This window comes from Gopherus evgoodei, chromosome 3 (assembly GCF_007399415.2).
Source record: "Gopherus evgoodei ecotype Sinaloan lineage chromosome 3, rGopEvg1_v1.p, whole genome shotgun sequence".
In the NCBI taxonomy this organism is placed as follows: domain Eukaryota; kingdom Metazoa; phylum Chordata; order Testudines; family Testudinidae; genus Gopherus; species Gopherus evgoodei.
Genome location: NC_044324.1, coordinates 145,966,070 through 145,985,921, shown reverse-complemented (window position 1 = coordinate 145,985,921; position 19,852 = coordinate 145,966,070). Strand labels below are relative to the sequence as shown.

General features: G+C 40.7%; 1 protein-coding gene across 1 annotated transcript in view; it reads left to right on the top strand.

The window, feature by feature from the left end:
• Positions 1-19,852, top strand: part of LYST (lysosomal trafficking regulator) — a 167,555-nt gene that overhangs the window by 31,966 nt on the left and 115,737 nt on the right. Inside the window, 4 exon segments of the mRNA XM_030556944.1 lie at positions 72-270; positions 10,548-10,638; positions 14,321-16,391; positions 18,651-19,683. Coding sequence (XP_030412804.1) covers positions 79-270; positions 10,548-10,638; positions 14,321-16,391; positions 18,651-19,683 — 3,387 coding nt within the window. The 5' untranslated portion in view covers positions 72-78.

The window sequence follows — 19,852 nt, the reverse complement described above, 5'->3', positions numbered from 1 at the left end:
CTCAAAATCTTGAGAATTGTATCCTTTTTAAAGGATAAGCTTTTTTTTTATTTATTTTTTTGTATTTGCAGCTCAGACATGAGCAGTGCCAGTAACTCGCTGGCACGTGAATTTTTGATAGATGTCAATCGTCTCTGCAATGCTGTGGTCCAGAGGGCTGAAGCCAGGGAGGAGGAAGAGGAGGAAACTCACATGGCAGCACTTGGACAATACCTTGTTCAGGGTCGTGGTTTTACTTTGCTTACTACGCTCAATTCCAACATGGATCAGGTAATGGTTTTCATAGCTTTGAGTGACTTGTAGATTATATTTGCATTACAGCAGTTTGCACTTCTGCTGTTGTGTTTTGAAGAAAATGTTTGTGGCAGGATGTGCCTCTTTTATAGGCTTTTTTGTTTGTATTTTCCCTTTGAGATTCTGTACTTTCTTCTTCTGGGTTTTCTTGCTTTGCATGGTAGTGTGTGAATTAGCATGATTAAAAAGGAAGTGTAAGACAGCACCCTGTGTGTACATTTGCAATATGCAACTCTTGGGATTTGGGAATTTTTTTTTTTTTAAATTAGCCTCTTAATTTTGAGTAGCGTTCAGAAAACCTTGTGTATCTAGATTACACACAGTTGTTCTTTGGCATAGGAAAATATAATTTTTAACAAGAATTCGATATCGGTCTAGAGCATGAATGTTACTACTTTGCCAGGCTAAATATTTCTTGTCCATTAAAACAAATGGAAATACAGTACAATTATTTCTATGTAAGAACAGAGTGTGAAAGACAGTAAACTTTGTTTTGTTTGATAGTAGCAGCTTTCTTTCTATCCTTACTGGAAAAAGGACAAATGGATAAATGCATGCTCCTTTAAAACACTAGCTAGATTCACTGACATGGTGGTCTTCCAAGGTCTGTGTTAAAAGATCAGACTGTAGTACTGGGGCTAGAATTTGTAGTTGGGGTGCAGGCCTAAAAGAGATGCTATACAGTGCAGTATTGGAAGTCTCCTCCTCACTGTTCAGAGACTACAATACTAGAACTTGTTGGAAAATGGTGTCCCCACCACTATATAAAATGTCAGCAAAATCAACAAACTTTTTTTTTTCACTCAGAATTTTTAGCAAGGGATTTTGACTTTCCCTCAACCAAAAGTCCAAGTTAAAAAATTTAAAAAAAGAGGAAAGCAGACGCTTACAATTAACTATTGTTTTTGACGACAACCCAATTTTCTGTCTCCCTAAAAAAAGTTTTTATGTAAAATATTTTGCCATACCTGTTCAATATCCATGCACGCTGTCACCAACACTCTAGAATGTGATCTTCTGTTTCACGTGGCATCTATGTGTTTTTCCCCAGGCTCTCCGATTCAACCAGACTCTTACAGGAATTTAAAGCATTGTTCTTAACTGAAAAGTTAGCTCAGGATAAAAATGTTTTTTCCTCAATTTGTTCACTTTGCGCATTTGCCAGCCCTTTGCTTTTCCCAGTTTTAGGTCAATTTATCCCCTTGCTAAAAGACCCTTATAACATCAACAGAGAGCAGAAAAAAATTAGTATTTTTTTAAATACTTTTTAAAAAAATGTACATACTGTACTTAAACAGAAATTGAAATTTTAATAAGCCTATTAAATTCAAGATGGTAGTGAAGTCTTTAAACTACTAGTTCCTTGTTTGTGTGCCCTTCCTTTCCATTATCACATTTCTAATCTATTCTAATAGCAGTCTCTCATCTAAACAATAATACTGTAGTCTTCAGCTCTTGTCTTTGTTTCTAAATAATGTCAACATCAGTTAATCTAGCAACCCAGAAATCTTCCCTACAAAGTACACATTTTAATAAACAAGGCAAACAGAATCTCGATAAAAGCAGGTGGTTCTGCTATCTGCAAAACACAACTCTTAATATTAAATTGGTTCTCTGATTAAACTAAGATGTGGTTATTACCTACCTAATATGATGCAGATGAAGCTTCATGGTCTCGTTAAGTTATTTGTTTCATACGTTATCCTGTTTACAACTGCATTGTTTCTAACTTTTGGGTATTGATATGCTTTTAATAGAAATTCAGACAATTCTAGAACTAGTTCCTTGCAGTATACTGGCTCAAAGGTGTAGAATTTTAGGGCTGACCATTGCAAATGCACGTTTACAGTCTCTGTGGATCCAAATGTTTTTGTAGATGATGGCACTTACAGATTTGTTTAAGGATTTTATGACTCTTTAGAGATTTGTAAGTATCAGGGAGAACAGTAAATTTCCCACTCAAATTTCATAGCTCTTTGTTAATGCTAATTGTTTTTACAGGTTTAAATTCCATAAATATCTTGGGATTCAGAGCCTTGTCAGTATTCTAATTCCAAGAACATGTTGAAACCACAGTATTGTAAAATATTGATACTATTTGTGTTCATGCTAACCTTCCTCATATAATTTGATGCACAATAGGTTCTAATAATATCTTCTGTGGATTAGTTTTACACTCCATGTCTAGAGTGAATTTACATGTATTACTATGTTTGTATTTGTGGATAAGAGACAGGTGTGGGGTTTTTTTTGTTGTTGTCATCAGAATTTCTTCATATTTAACTGATGGAAGGATAGGGGAGAGAGATTTTTGATGCCAGTTCAGTTAGCATAATTTTTAACTGACACTTGTAAAAGCTGTTAAGTGGGCAGCTATTATGCTTTGAGGAACACATTATAACAGCAATGTATGATTGTCTAGTTTTATTGTTTGGGGGTAACTTGGGCTCTATTATATATTTATAAATATATGAAAATATAATATAGGAATGTTTTTTCCTAAACCTGATGTAGATAATTGCCAATTATGATTTATTGCTCTCTTGTACTGATGCATTGCGAAATGAAATGTGCTGAAAGTGCTTGTAAGTTTCACTTTGTAGGTAAGTAGAAAACAAGGATAAAATAAATTCAGTGGTATACAGTGGAAGACTGGTCAAGAGGAAGAGGTTATGCTATGGAGACTATACCAGTATAGCTATGCCAGCCTATATATGCTTGACAGGAGGCACTCTCTTCTAGACATAACTGCATCCACAATGAAGGTTTTGTTGGCAGAACTGTCAGTTGATGTGGTTTTTTCACACCTCTGACTGATGTAACTATGGTAATATAACTTTTCAATGTAGACCAAACCTTCATTCCTATCTTTCGCTCCACCGATTCTAGTGATAGTACTAGTCTGCCTGTTTCACTTATATTAAGTGGTATAGGTGGCAACTTTTTTGTAAGAACATCTTTAGGAATCTCTTGCTCTTTGTTATGGGGAGCAAGAGAACAATCGAGGTGGGGGGAAGAACAACAAAAGAGAAATAGACTTGACAGGTACACTTTCCTATCCCTGTTATGCAGTTTCCCATTGGTTGGGGAGAAGAAAATGGCAAAAAGCAGCCCGAGGAGGGAAGTAGACCTGGGCATAGGAGAAGTGGGTAACAAGGAATTGGAACAAGAGGTATAGGCTGTAATTACCTGAATGGAACCACCGCTAAAATGTGTATGCCTGGTTCCATATTAAGAGTGGTGTTTAATGCATTTAGTTACAGACAAAAAGTATATTAGCCTTTGGGCTGGTTTACGCTGGGGGGCGGAGGGGAGTCGATGTAAGATACACAACTTCAGCTACGAGATTAGCGTAGCTGAAGTCGATATATCTTATTTTGACTTACTTCCCGTCCTCACAGCGCAGGATTGATGGCTGTGGCTCCCTCGTTGACTCAGCTTCCGCCTCTCGCCTTGGTGGAGTTCCGGAGTCGACGGGGAGTGCAGCAGGGATCGATTTATCACATCTCATCTAGACGCGATAAATCAATCCCAATCACTCTCTACCCACTGATCCGGCGGGCAGTGTGGACGTACCCCGTAAGTTGCAAAGTGAAGCCTTTGAAAGTTAGTAAATGCCAATTCATTGACTTTCCATGCAACCATAATTCTATGCCATGTGTTTATCTTGTGCACTGAATGAGGCAGAAATCCTGGGGGAGAAGTCATATCTGATCTTGTAATTAAAGGATATCATTATACATATGTATAAATGGACAACATTTCAAAGGTGTAGCTGAGACGTGATTTCAAAATAACAGGGAAAAACATTCACTGTAGCTTGCAGTTAACTGTATACTTTACCAATGGTGCTGCAGGTCCCTCTTTAAAATTTCCACTGAAATCAAGAGGTTACACTGTGTAAAGTTGCTGCATAAAAAAATTCATCTGAAAAAGTAGCTATCTTGAATTTATTACACAGACCTACTTTATCCTGCTCATGTTGGACTGAAAGCTATTGTTCATTCCTTTCCAGGTGAAACTGCTAGCAATATATATATATTTTTTCCCTTTTAATAGGGACTCAGGAGGCAGAGGTTCATTTTCCTATCTCTGGAGACAAGCTTCCAAGACCATAAGAACTGACTTAAATGTCCATGGATTACGTAACAGCAATGTTAACTTGTACAAAAGAGAGGTAGAGTTCTTCTTTCAGTAACCCTATTTATATTCCACTGAGGGTTACACATGCACACCATGTGCCTGGAGTTGGAGAACTTGAAAGTTGTATCCGTTGGTCTATATGTGTGCCCTGACTTGCGTTGTGCTTCTGTCCAAGGCAATAAAGGGCGGGGTGGACCGACCATGTTTCTAGTTCTTTCTCACTGCCATTTGGTCCAGGTCAGAATGGTCAATATCCTCATCTCTGAACTTCGAAAAGATCACAGCTGTGATTTAATAACCAGTTTTATCTACAGTTTATTAGTTTATCTTGCCTAGTTTTAGTAGTCAGTAGTTTTTAATGATTAGTTTTAGAATAGAATTGGAACTTGTTCACCGGACACACCTACCTCCCCCAGTCTCTTAGGCAGTCAGCAGACTGTGCCCAACATCCTGGGCTTCAAAATCTGTACCTCCTGACCACAATCCTTCTGTGTCAGTGATGACCATCAACGTTACCTCTAGTGCCTGGGAGAAGCTCACATTGCGCTTGATGCAGCAATTGCCAGTCCTTCTCCAGCAGAAGCTGGAAGGCTGAGCTCTCATGGCTGAGCTCCAAATTTCTCAGACTGAGGCTCAGGAACCCTCTTGAACATCAGCCTGATTCAGTGAGGCATGCATCTCCCATTACAACATCTGACTAGTGCCAGCGGAGCTGATCCCACACTGGGGCCTGCTTGGAACTTTCAGAAGCACTCTCATAAGCATGGGGGCTACATCTTCCTCTAAATCCAAGAGAATAGATGCTCCCTCCATTTGCTCGGCCCAAGGGGATGGATCTCTCCCAAATCCTGCAGTCACGAGAAGAAGACTTGGAATCCTTGGGATCCTAGGCACTGAACTGCCAGTATTGCAATCACTGGCATCCCACAAGACATGAGAAATCCATACCAGGAGAAGTCCTCAGTGCTTGTGCCAATGCCCAGGAATAAGAGTACCCCTCATGTTGGGAAGATCCAGATCCAAGTCTGAACCCCAAGAGGTCTTATCCTTACCAGAACCAGAGTGCCCTCAATGGGGGCCCCTCCACTTTCAGGGAGATAGTATCCCCTCCATGGGATGTGTCTCAGTTACAGACTTCCTTGCCTTTCTCACAGGTACTATACTCTGTTCCATCAACTCCAACAGTACCGCCGCCAGAGCCTACTTTCTCCCCTTCTGATGAATTTGAATTGGGAGAAAAGCTGTCCCATCCATATCACACCTGTGCAACATCATGGAGGCATGCACACCCCTGGGAACAGTTGCCTCATCATCCTCGGAGCCACTGGCACCCCATGCCAGGGGGACCTCCACCACCTCTGGTGGATTCAGCTTACTGGTCATACTGGGGACCCTGGGTGCTCAGTGTCCTCCCTCAGAACATGTCCAATCCACAAGAGAATCACTGCCTGCTTCCCTATTAAGCAGGATCATGGACCTGTAAGTGGAAGAAGAATCTTACACCCCAGTCCCAGCAGTTCTGATGGAACTGGAAAGGTTGTCATCGTCATCATTTTCTGTTGCAGTGACTGCATAATCTTCCCCCTGCCCCAGAATGATTTTCATCTAGTCCAGGAGCTTTCAAGGAGAGAATGGGAGAACTCCATATCTCACTGGAGGAGATTCAGGACTTGCAGCATAAGCTCCTGGATATCCTACATACCTCTGCACCAGCAAGAATAGTCTCCCAATTAACAATAACATATAAGAACCAGCCAGAGCTGAATGGCATACTCCCTCCACATGTTCTGCCAGTCCCAAAGGGGTGGAGAAACGTTACTACATGCCGCCCAAGGGATCTGAGTACCTCTTCTTCTACCCAGCTTCGAACTTGCTTGTGGTCCAGGCTGCTGCAGAGAGTACCAAGCAAAAACATTCTCAGGGACAAGGAAGAGAAGTGTCTTCATCTTGTCAGAAAGTCTTCTCTCTTCTTCTGCCAGTTTGCAATTCAGGATAGCCAATTATCAAGCTCTATTGGCTGAATATGACTTTCTGAATTATGCTAAGTTTGAAGAATCCACTGATGCCTTACCACAAGATCCAGGGCCTCTTCCAGGGCCTCATTGTTGAAGGGAAACTCATAGCCAGAACTGCCCCTCCCGTCTGCAGTAGATGTTGCTGATACCTCCTCCATGGTCATGGCCACAACTATCATGATATATACGGAGTTGTGGCTTCATGCCTCTGGTTTCCTTAGGGGGGTCCAGAACCCCATCAAAGACTTCCTTTTTGAATCCCATCTTTTAAATCAAAAGGCTGAGTTCTTACATACACTGAAAGACTCTAGGGCTACCCACCGCTCATTGGGGCATGAGTGTATGTGCCGGAAACAGAAGGTACACCACCTATCATTGGCCCAAGGTACTGGTTGTCTCAATTCTATCACCAGAGATCTTACGAGCCTCTATGGAAATGCCTGAAAACATCCCAAAATCCAAATATCTCGCTTCCCTGGCCTTCCATCACTGTCTTCCCTTTTGCAGGCCCAGCCTCAAGCCAAGAGGTATTTTTGATGTGAGCTGAAGAGCCAACAACCACAGAATCTAACACCTCATGACCCCTCCGTTCCCTTTGCGTGTCACGTAGTACTTTTTTACCATTCTCGTCGTGCAATAACAATGGAAAAATCAGTGCTGAATGTCCTTTGCCATGGCTATATGATTGAGTTTGTCATGCTTCTTCCTTCAAAAGTTCCATCTCCATCCCCGTCCCCATCCCTCTTCAGGAATCACTCTTATGACAGTATTCTCTTCCAAGATGTGAACTCCTAATTGCATCAGAGTTCTATCCAACTTGCTTCCTGATTTCCTAGAAAAAAGGAGGTTGGAGACCAATCCTCGACCTCCATCAGTTTAGTCACTTCATCTGCAAACTCAAGTTTCACGTGGTCACACTGGCAGAAATCATTCCCTCCTTAGAAAAAGGCATGTGGTTCACAGCTCTCAATATGAAGGACAATTACTTCCATGCCAACATCCATCCTGCCAGCAAACATTTTTTTCAGATTCATGGTGGGCTCCTGCCATTTCCAATACAGTACTTCCTTTTGGAATAGCTATTGCTTCCAGAGTCTTTACCAAAGTATTTTCCATAGTGAGAACTCACATCCAGTGTTCTGATCTTGTTTTTTCCATACTTTGACAACTGGCTCCTGGAGGTTGACATGAGGACTTCCTGGTGGGATCTGGCTGCTATGTTACTCAATCCTTGCTTCACTGGGAATCAATGACGACATCAAGAAATTGCTCCTCAGCCCCCACAGTCGCTAGATTTCATAGGGGCTGTCATAAACTCTATCACATCATGGGAATACCTGCCCATAGACACATGTCAGGTAATGAACACCATTTCTCAATCATGAATGATCCACATGTACCGGTCAAGATGTGCCTGTCTCTTATGGGCCACATGGTTTCCTGCACCTACATGACCCCTTTCACGAGACTTCATCTTCACTGTCTCCATTCTGTGTACTTGCAAAGCTGTCATTCTCTGGACCTCAGGCTGAAAGTTCCGGCCAAGATACTGTCCTCCCTACTACTGTGGACAGACCCCCATTAGGTACGTCTGGGGTCCCTTTCTTCCCTCCTCTCAAGCAAAATTATCACCAACACATCTCTAATAGGCGGGGGAGTCCATATGGCTGACGGCTTAGCACAAGACACCTGGACTCTTGGGACTCCAGGATGCATATCAACATCTTGGAACTTTGAGCAGTGCGAAGGATGTATGAATCCTTTCTCCCACTCCTATATCAACAAACAAAATCCCCCCACTCTCTGCACAGAAGTGATCAAGCTCTGGAACTGATGTATCAAATTACACTACCTGCGGCTTACCTTCCGGGAACACAGAAGGTGCTTGTATACTCACTCAGCAGGCACTTTGTGAGTGACCATGAATGGGAGCTTCAAAATACGGTGCTATACAACATCTTTGAACAATGGAGGACCCCAACCAGGCACCTATTCGTTTCTCAGACCAATAGCAAATGCACCAAATACTGCTCCAGAGGAGGAGACATCCGCGGTCACTCCCAGTTGATGCTCTCCTTTTCTTGCGTTCAGACCAAATCAACTACACATTTTCTCTGTCGTTCCTACCGTGTTTTGTTCATGCTCTATCCTATTTACTGCTGTCCTCTGGACTCAAAATTCTTTAGGTGTTGAGAGTTCCAGAATGTCTGTAGGAATGACAATTTCAGAGAAACAAAATTACAGGTAAATAAACCCTTTTCCCCCCTCTGCCGAGTTCCATTCTCCCATTGTTCCTTGTTCCAGCTAAATTCTTCCTTTTAATAAGTAACTTACAGCCTCAAAAGAAGGACCTTTTTTTTTTTTTTTTTTAATGTGGGAAGGCAATACAGATGCTAATTTAAAAAAAAAATCATAGCATGTCTTGCATCCACAGTTTCGTTTCTTATGGTCTCCCTTCAGATCAACAGTTATTTACTTTCAATTTTCACTTAATGTTTCCTTCCTTCCTTCCTTCCTGACCTTGGCACAAAAAGCGGGAATGTGCCAATAAAGTTTGCGGATGACACAAAGCTGGGAGGTATTGTTAACACAGAGAAGGACCGGGATATCATACAGGAAGACCTGGATGACCTTGTAAACTGGAGTAATAGTAATAGGATGAAATTTAATAGTGAAAAGTGCAAGGTCATGCACTTAGGGATTAATAATAAGAACTTTAGATATAGATTGGGGATGCATCAGTTGGAAGCAACAGAGGAGGAGAAGGACCTTGGAGTATTGGTAGATCACAGGATGACTATGAGCCACCAATATGATATGGCTGTGAAAAAAGCTAATGCGGTTTTAGGATGCATCAGGCGAGGTATTTCCAGCAAAGATAAGGAGGTGTTAGTACCGTTCTATAAGGCACTGGTGAGACTTCCTCTGGAATACTGTGTGCAATTCTGGTCTCCCATGTTTAAGAAGGATGAACTCAAACTGGAACAGGTTCAGAGACGGGCTACTAGGATGATCCGAGAAATGGAAAACCTGTCTTATGAAAGGAGATTCAAAGAGCTTGGCTTGTTTAGCCTAACCAAAAGAAGGTTGAGGGGGGATATGCTTGCTCTTTATAAATATATCAAAGGGATTAATATTAGGGAGGGAGAGGAATTATTTAAGCTTAGTACCAATGTAGACACAAGAACAAATGAATATAAACTGGACACTAGGAAGCTTAGACTTGAAATTAGAAGAAGGTTTCTCTCCATTAGAGGAGTGAAGTTCTGGAACAGCCTTCCAAGGGGAGTAGTGGGGGCAAAAGACATATCTGGCTTTAAGACTAAGCTTGATAAGTTTATGGAAGGGATGGTATGATGGGATAGCTTAATTTTGGCAATTGATCTTTGATTATCAGCAGGTAAGTATGCCCAGTGGTTGGTGATGGGATGTTAGATGGGATGGGATCTGAGTTACTGCAAAGAGTTCTTTCCTGAGTGCTGGCTGGTGAGTCTTGCCCACATGCTCAGGGTTTAGCTGATCGCCATATTTGGGGTCGGGAAGGAATTTTCCTCCGGGGCAGATTGGAGAGGCCCTGGAGGTTTTTCGCCTTCCCCTGCAGCGTGGGGCATGGGTCACTTGCTGGTGGATTCTCTGCAGCTTGAGATCTTCAAACCACAATTTGAAGACTTCAATAACTCAGACATAGGTTAGGGGTTTGTTATAGAAGTGGATGGGTAGGGTTCTGTGGCCTGCTTTGTGCAGGAGGTCAGACTAGATGATCATATTGGTCCCTTCTGACCCTAAAGTTTATGAGTCTATGAATAATTCTTTCAACAAGAAAGGTTTGGATAGCTTTGACGTTTATAGACTCAATTGCAAAGAAGTGCTAAATATTTGCAATGCTTTCTGATTGGCTGTGGTTTATAGTTAGAACACTTTTTTTTTCTGCATAGATGAGTTATTTCTCTAGTGTAGCTTTTGGGGATGCAGGGAACTGAGTGTTTAATTTTAAACAAAATTTACACTGGAAATCTATGACAGATGGAAAAGTCCAGCTATTTCTGTAAAACTACAAAACATGAACTTTTTAAAAATATTTTGTTTCCGATATAGGAGCTGACATGTCGAGAAGAACTTCTAACTCTCCTGCTGTCGCTTCTACCATTGGTGTGGAAAATACCTGTCCAAGAAGAAAAAGCAATAAGTATGTTTTCATCATACTACACTATCAGAATCATAGCAAAAATTATGTATTGTAGGAATATGTGTGCTTGAAACTTAAAAAAAATTAAAAAATCCTGGGTTCAAAACCATACGTAACAAGGAACTTCATCAGGCAATGAGTCTTGCATTTCAATCTGGTGACTTCCTTTTTTTGAGTTCTGTATACTTTCTACCAATAGAGGGAAGACTAAAGTATCTTACGTATAGTTGACCCCACATTCCTCTGTATTTTAAGTCCTTTGTTTATCTGAGTCTTGTTACCATATGTAGATTCACCATACTTAAAAAGCAAGTCTGATAGTCTACTGCCGGGGTCAACAACCTTTCAGAAGTGCTGTGCCGAGTCTTCATTTATTCACTCTAATTTAAGGTTTCGCATGCCGGTAATACATTTTAATGTTTTTAGAAGGTCTCTCTCTCTATAAGTCATTGTTATAAAATAAACGATTGTATTTAAAGTTAATAAGGTTTTTAAAATATTTAAGAAGCTTCATTTAAAATAAAATTAAAATGCCGATCTTATCAGTTTAGTGTGATCCTTTTCCTTGCTGAGTTTTCTAATGTGCACCACAGCACATTGGTGGCCGGAACTCCAGACCGGCAGCGGGCTGAGCCTCTCAGCCAGCCACTGGCCCCGCTCAGTCCAATGCTGGTCTGGGGTTCCGGCAGGGGTAAAAGTAACTTAAATTTCTTAAAGGTACTGTCGTATTACAACACCCCTCTGCGGGGGGAGGAGCTCAGGGGCTGGGATGTGTGTGTGGGAGCACTCAGAGCAAGGGGTTGGGATGCGGGGGGATCAGGGCAGGGGGTGGGGATGTGGATGGTGCGGGAGTCAGGGCTGGTAGCATGGGGGGGGTAGGAGGGAAGTCCCTGGGAGATGAGGACTTGGGGCTGGACTGGGACAGTCCCGGTTGCAGCCGGGTTACCTGGATGGTGGATGGGTCCCTGCCTCATGCTGTTCCTGTTTCTGCCATGGGAGCTGTGGGCCAGCTGTGTTAGGGGCACTGGAATCTGCAGGCAAATGGGGGGTGGCGGCAGAAGACCAGGGGAGCGGCCACTGGAGGGGTGGCACGTCAGGCTCTTCGGCGGCTGGTCCTTCCCTCAGTGAGGGACCTGCTGCTGAAGACTGAAGCGGCAGTGGTAGGGCTGCCACAGATGCGATCGCAGCCATTTATTTATTTATTTGTTTGTTTGCTACTCTGGGCGGCAAAAACACTGGAGCCGGCCCTGCAGAAGACTCTCTGGCCTGCCACTCCCTTCCCCCCACGGGCCGCAGGGACAGCCAGTGCCCTGGTCTCCAGCCACAGTGGCAAGAGAGGGGGCAGCAAGACAGGCTGGGATGCGGACACCTCCACCGCACTGCCCGCCGGCCCCTTTCACTTGCCTGACTGCCTGCTGCTTCAGCCACCAGTGCCAGCCTGCAGGAGAGTTCCGGCAGCCAGTAGGCCCCCCCCTCCACCCCCCTAGCTGGGAGTGCGCTGCGCCCCAGCATCGGCCAGCTCTGGGTTCCGGCTGGGTTCCGGCTGCTGGCCCCTTGCCAGCTGGGGTCTCAGCTGCCGGCCTGCTCAGCCCACTGCCAGCCTGCAGTTCCGTTTACTCAGGCTGGTGGCAGGCTGAGTGGGGCTAGCAGCTGGGACTTTGGCGTGCCATTAAAAATCAGCACATGTGCTGTAGGTTGCCGACCCCTGGTCTACTATATGTGTAACTTACTACCCATCTTGGGCAGTTAAGCCCAATCAAATTTTCAGCTTGGCTGACTCAAAAACAAATCTGCTTGTGGACATGTGACAAATTAGTGGCTTTGTCAGGATTAGTTTAAAACAATGTATCACTTAAAAATTAATGTCTCAAACTTGTCCATGTACAGTGTATAAAATATTTGTCATTTCCCAGCTGAATCCCTAGCTAGCATTACTAGTGTGGTAAACTTCAAGAAACATTTCTCTCATTAGGAGCTACTGGGCTGCGTTTCTGTGTAATTTTTTCTTTCTCTTTTGTGATAAGCTTTCATTTTTCCCAGTTGGTCATTACCCTCTATGCATGAAGGGTTTTTTTTGTCAATTGGTTATAAGGGTCTTTCTCAAGCACCAGAATTGTGCCTTTTTATAAAGAGGGTGAGGATCAGCGAGAACTACTTACCTGGTTTTAAACAATAGTGCAGCTGCACTGGTGCTATGAATGGTTTAAACTCTATCATAGACCCACGGACAGGCTTTTTTTTGCTATCCTTTTATCTCATCCCCAGAGCTCCTAAGTAGGGGGTAAAAATCTCTGCAACTGGTCTACACGTGTTATACCATTGGTAGCACCAGTGCAGCTGCATCATTGCTGAAAAATGGGTATATAAGTTCCTTACATAGAGACATCCTATATGTCTGTTTCTAGCTATTGGATATAATTTGAGTCCAGCCATACAGACCACTAAAAATGCCTATTTCACCCCTTAATAATGATTCTCAAATCCTACTTAAACCCCCAGCAGTCTTAAATTTCATATCCATGGTACAAACAGAAAGCAAATAGGCTGTCATTGGATGTTCTCCAGTTTTTGTTAGCAATATACATTATATGCTTGGATGTCACTTTTGGCCTTGCTATTGGGGGCATTCAGCGCATTAAGGGTGGCAGATATTTCCCCCTTCCTCCCTCCTCCTCCCCCCCCCCCCAAACAAACAAACAAACCCTTTGGCACATATTGGTAAAACTACTGGAATTAGGATCCTTGAAAGTCAACTTTAACAGATGTAATATGTTGTGGGGGGTGGGTTTTTTTTAATTTTTTGAAATTTTTTGTTAGGAATTATTTGTGTAGGGGTGAAAGAAGTTTAAGTTAAGATGCATAGTTCACAAGTTCTGCATTGTTGTAAATACAGTTTTTAGTTTTTCCATTACCAAGCATTTTTTGGAATCTTTTTGTTGAAGAGAACAGAGTACTATTTTCTCTTAACAGGGTTGGGAGTCAGGTAACACTGAGTTGTTACATCAGCTCAGCCACTGATTTGCTGTGTTGCATTGGGTGAATTTCTTTCTTGTGTGTGCCTGATCCCTGTTTGTTTGAGGATAAGGCTTATAATGCTTCCCTTTGTGTGTTGTGGGATTAGACAACTTTTGTACAATGCTGTGACCAGGTACAGTGGCGTATATTAAGTGCTTATTCTTTTATTAGGGTTTTTATATGAACAAATTACTTTCTTGTAAAAGCAATCATATTCAACTTTTTACCGCAATAAAAGATAAGAGCTTCAAATAGTTCCTTGTCAGAGATTTAATATATTGATGTACTGTTCTGATATAGCCAGAGTTAAGCAGATTTTTTTTAACAGGTAAGAGGGGTTTCTAAACCACACTTTGCTAAATACAATTTTTTTTCTGTCTCAAACTTAGTCTATGTTGATCTAGGCAAGGGAAATGAAGTGCTGCTGCTGTTCAAGAAAAAATATAGAAATGTCAAAGTCCACATTTTGATGATTAGTGTTTAAAGAATGAATAAAAGCAAAGCATGTCCTGTGGGAAACCTTCAGAGACACTAACCGTGTGTGTGTGTGTGCGAGAGAGAGAGAGAGAGGTACAAGTTATAAAGTGCTACAATTGTATTTAATACAAGTTAAAAATCATGTTACTTTGAAGTGTAATATATATACTGATTTTTTTTCTTTCAACAGATTTTAATCTACCCTTCACAGTTGATGTATGCCTGACCAAAGAGACAAATTCAAATTCTTTGAGATCTGCACATGAAAAACAAAATTTAGAAGGAATAGTTCATCCATCCTTTCAGACTCCTGTAAAATTAAATTCTTCATTTCGAAAAATTAGGCGTCAGCGCAAAATCACCCATCGGTATTCTGTGAGGGATGCAAGAAAATCTCAGTTATCCACTTCGGATTCAGAAAGCAATTCAGACAACAAGACTACCATAATGATTAAACACAGGCGGTCTCAAATCCTACAGCCTTTTGTAACACACCTACCTAGGGATGACTACCATGCAGAAGTAGTACAAAGTTTTAATCCCAGTCCCATGAGTCTAGAAAATTCCAGGCAGATCATTCCAACACAAGAGTCAAAATCTGAGGTTTTAAATGAGTCAGCTGCAGCAGCAGTTGTCAGCAGCATGGACAATTCTCCATTTGATTTGTGCCATGTCTTGTTGTCATTGTTAGAAAAAGTATGTAAATTTGATATTACCTTGAATCACAATTCTGCACTTGCAGCCACTGTAGTGCCCTCCTTAACAGAATTCTTATCAGGATTTGGAGACTGTTGCAATGTGAGTGGTGATGCAGAAAGTGAAGTGGTTTCTGCAGGCTGGACAGAAGAACCTGTGGCTCTGGTTCAAAGGATGCTCTTTAGAACAGTGCTGCACCTTTTGTCCATAGATATTACCAATGCTGAAACTATGCCTGACAACTTGAAAAAAAATCTAACAGACTTACTCAGAGCAGCTTTAAAAATTAGAACTTGTTTGGAAAAGCAGTCTGATCCTTTTGTTCCAAGACACAAGAAAACACTACAGGAGGTTCAAGATAACTTTGTGTTCTCCAAGTATCGCCACAGAGTCCTTCTTTTACCTGAGCTTCTGGAAGGGGTTTTGCAGATTCTGATCTGTTGTCTTCAGAGTGCAGCTTCCAATCCATTTTATTTTAGTCAAGCTGTGGATCTCGTTCATGAATTTATACAACACCAGGGATTTAAACTATTGGAAATAACAGTGCTTCAAATGGAATGGCTGGTCTCAAAGGATGAGGAAATAACTACTGAAGCCTCAGAACATCTAAAAGCCCTAATCAGCAGCATTATGAAAATAATCAGCACTGTCAAAAAAGTGAAATCAGAACAGCTTCATCAGTCAATGTGTACAAGAAAGAGGCATAGACGATGTGAGTATTCTCACTTCATGCATCACCACAGAGATCTCTCGGGGCTTCCAGTTTCTGCTTTTAAAAACCAGGTTTCCAGAAACCCCTTTGAGGAGGTAGTAGATGGAGAAGTTCATTATCCTGAACGCTGCTGTTGCATTGCTGTTTGTGCTGATCAATGCTTCCACTTGCTGCAGCAAGTTTCTTTGAGCAGCACCTGTGCTCAGATTCTGTCAGGTGTACATAATGTAGGAATATGCTGTTGTATGGACCCAAAGTCTGTGATTACTCCATTACTTCAAGCTTCCAAATTACCAGTGTTAAAAAACTTTCAACAGCACATATTGAGCATCCTTAACAAGTTTATATTGGATCAATTGGGAGGAGCTGAAGTTTCTCAAAAAATTATACAAGCAGCCTGCAATATTTGTACTATTGACTGTGACCAGCTTGCTGAGCTAGAAGATACCCTGCAAAGCAACTCGACTGATATTGGTCTCGCATCAAATTTTTCATGTCCCTCTTACAGGTTTCAAGGGATTTTGCCTAGTAGTGGATCTGAAGACATGTTGTTGAAGTGGGATGCTTTGGAGGCTTACCAGGACTTTGCTTTTGAAGAAGACAAACTACGCAGTGTGCAGATAGCAAGCCACATTTGTCATTTAATCCAAAAGGGCAATGTGGTGGTTCAGTGGAAGTTATACAACTATATATATAACCCAGTGCTCCAGAGAGGGGTTGAGTTAGCACATCGCTCTCAACAGCTCGGTATAACTGCAGTATGCAATCACGTATGCAGCTGTCATAGCCTATGTTTGCCGCAGGAGGTACTTCAAATTTATTTGCAGACACTGCCTGCATTATTTAAATCCAGGTTTGTTAATTTTGTATTTATTACTGGGAAAACTGTATCTGTAAATTACAGAAGTGTTTATACATTAATCACTGACTAAAAAGTAATGAATTTGTGGTTTGGTAGCAGCACATGCTTGGAAATGGAGATGATGGGGGCCATGTAAATAATTAGGATTGAGATCTTTTATTATCTGACTTTTTCCAGTAGTTTCATAAACCTTAGAAGGTCTCAGATCTGGGATGATGGTATCTACACTATAAAATGTGTAAAACCTTTGTACAGAATGCAACATACAAACCTATTCTGCACTTCTTATTCCTCAAGCAAAAGTTAGTTGGGGTGTTGAATAGGTTCATGTGCCATTTTTGTGAAGGAATTAGACTGCATAGAATTACATCTAACTTCTGCCATTGCAACAGTATTCATAGAATTATTAGTACATCCATAATTCTAACGAACTATATTTGAGGCTTAAGGTAGGATTGCTTATAATTCCAAAATGACAAGGAACTGCTTCCTTGTTGCTTCACTCTTTTTTTTTTGTTTTGTTTTTGTTTTTAATCTCTTAGTATAGAAAGCTTTCACTTTCATTTTTTTTAAATAGTTAAAGTATAAGGGAAGATTCTAGAGAGATTTTTACCTTTTAAAAAAGTATGGTATGTGCTTAAAAGCACAAACAAGGATATATTCTTCCCTTCCTGCAGGGGACTGTGGTCTATGTGGCCCAATTGCAACTCTGAAAGATTGAATTCACTTGAAATTATCATGTGAAGTTAGTTATAAAGACAGACTGCTCTGGTTGTATAATAGAACCAAACTTATAACATCTCGAGAAAATGGATAGTGACAAAATCTAGCTATTTTGGTTAGTATAGAAATGTTAAAGCCTGTTAAAAAAATAAAATCTTTATGAAAATTGAAAGATTGAGGAGGGAAAAGTGAAGACTAGAGTCAGTAAGTTATCTAAGACAACCCATGTACGGCTTGGTTGAAAAATAGGCAGTGGAAATAACATGAGTATTCAAGTTAGTTAGCAGTGTGTTTTTGGAACACATTGCTCAATTACAGTAAAGGGCATAGGTTTCATCACATGATTACTATAATCTAAAAGAAAAATTATTGTGCAGGTCAAAATGAGAGCAGCTGGAGTGCTGCATCCATTTTTGGGCACTGCACCTTTGTAAGGATGTATATATCTTGGAACTGGTTTAGATAAATGAGATTATAAATGTCTTAAACTCTATAGCCTACTTCCACAACTAAATATTCTTGGTTCAGGGAGGGAAAGAAAGAAGGAAGCTATAGTTTTAATGTTACAGAAATATATAAATTCCTAAAAGTGTTACGGAGACTTCAGGTTAGGATTTGGATGAACTAATAACTTTTTTTGTGCGGGTAAATAGACACTCCTAGAAATTTAAAATAAGTAGAATTTGAGTTAACGCATGAAAGGGTGCTTTTTTATCTGTGTGTAATCATAATATTTTGCATACACTATGACGTTTTAAAACATCAGACTCAAAAACATGCTTGTAAAATATTTCAGATAAAATAAAAAGTACATTTGTTTGTGGACCTGCATCATATTCAAACAAATATTCTTGCTAACTGTAGTTACATAATGTTCCAAAATTGTTATATTCAAAGGGAATTTGTGCTTTCCAGTGAGTAACAGAAGTAATAGGGACAATGACATATTTCAAAATTGTTCTTCATTTAGCATGTTCGATAATTCTAAATGATTGTGTTTTTTTTTTTTAAAAAGAGCATCAGAGGCTCAGGCACAAGTGTAGCATAAAGGCAAGTGCCAAACCTTCTGGAGCAAACTTAACTGTAGAGGTTAATTAAAACACTCTTGTGGCCCTAAATAGCATGTTCTTCCAATCCACATGAAGTGAATTATAGTAGTCTTCCATTTATGCATCCCCTATTTGAGAAACAAGATTATGTGTCTTCTCTCACACTATTGAATGGATTATCCTTTAATCAGGACTCTAGAGTAATGCAAAAGCTGTCCTCCATAGATTCTTGCTAATAAGCCCCAAAAGAGCAGTAAATGGAAAAGTGTTGGGGTTAAGGTAAACTTTGATGCCAGTCTAACTTTATTTTACAACCCTGGTATGTAATACTTGGGTATACATTTTACTGTAAAGATAACTCCCTTCTTGAATCCTAGTAAAGTGTGTTCTATTAGTGTCTCTGGAGCAAAGAATCTAAAAAGCTCTGTTTATGCCCAGCTTATATAATAGTGAAGTTTCTGTGTTCTTTCTCCCACAGGATAATACAAAATCTGTTCTTAAGTTGTAATGGAGTGAATCAAATGACAGAACTGAATTACTTAGATTCTGTAAGAAGTCACTCTCTGAAAGTATTTGAAACTCTGATATTCTGCCTTGGAGATCAGCAGAAAGACCAAGCAATGCCAGAACTAGAGGGTATGGATAATGAACAAAAGGAGTCCATTTTAGATTTAGTGACTTCCTTTCGTAGCCAGCAGATGATTTCTGATGTTCCTCAAAGCCTGAGCAAGTTTTATGCAGGCCTCAGAAAAGCTTATCCAAAGAAGAAAAAATGTGTCAGTCAAGAGGTTCATGTCAATTTGATACATTTATTTCTCTGTGTGGCTTTTTTGTGTGTAAGTAAAGAAGAGGAGTGTGATCGGGATTCAGCTAATGATTCTGAAGATACATCAGGCTATGATAGCACAGCTAGTGAGCCTTTGAGTCACAAGCTACCATGTCTGTCACTAGAGAGCCTTACTTTACCATCCCCAGAACATATCCACAGGGCAGCAGACATTTGGTCTATGTGTCGTTGGATCTATTTGTGTAGTTCAGTTTTCCAGAGACAGTTCCATAGGCTTGGTGGTTTTGAAGTTTGTCATAGATTAATAATCATGATAATCCAGAAACTTGCCAAAAATAAAGAAAAGGAGCAAGAGAAAAAGGAGAGACCTTTAAGTGAAAATAATAAATGTTTAAATGCCAGTCCTCCTAATGAACCTGTTTTCAAAGACGATTCATATTATTTGACTGTGAACAAACAGTTGACACAATCAGAGCTTAACAGTCTTGATGAAAATCCTGATGCTAGTGGACAACCGGTATCTGAATGTATCTCCTGTGACCATTCTTTGAAAGTGGAACAAATTTCAGTTGCTATGGTTGAGCTTGAGGAACTAAAGAAATCTGTAAAGCAAGAGAATGAGTGGTCACTTCAGAGTATAAGACTCTTGGAAGCTTTGCTGACTATTTGTCTACACAGCGCAAATAGTACTCAACAGAAAGCAGAAGTGGAGTTGCTTCACCAGGTAAATATATCATTTACATAAAGTTCTTAAAGATATATGTACAATACCGCTTTGCCAGTAACTCAGTGAAAACTTATTTTAGAAGTAGGCAAAGGGTAGTACTCATGTTCTTCTAATACAGTACCATTTTTTTGGTTGAGGTTTAGTAATGAGATTGGACGTCAAAGGA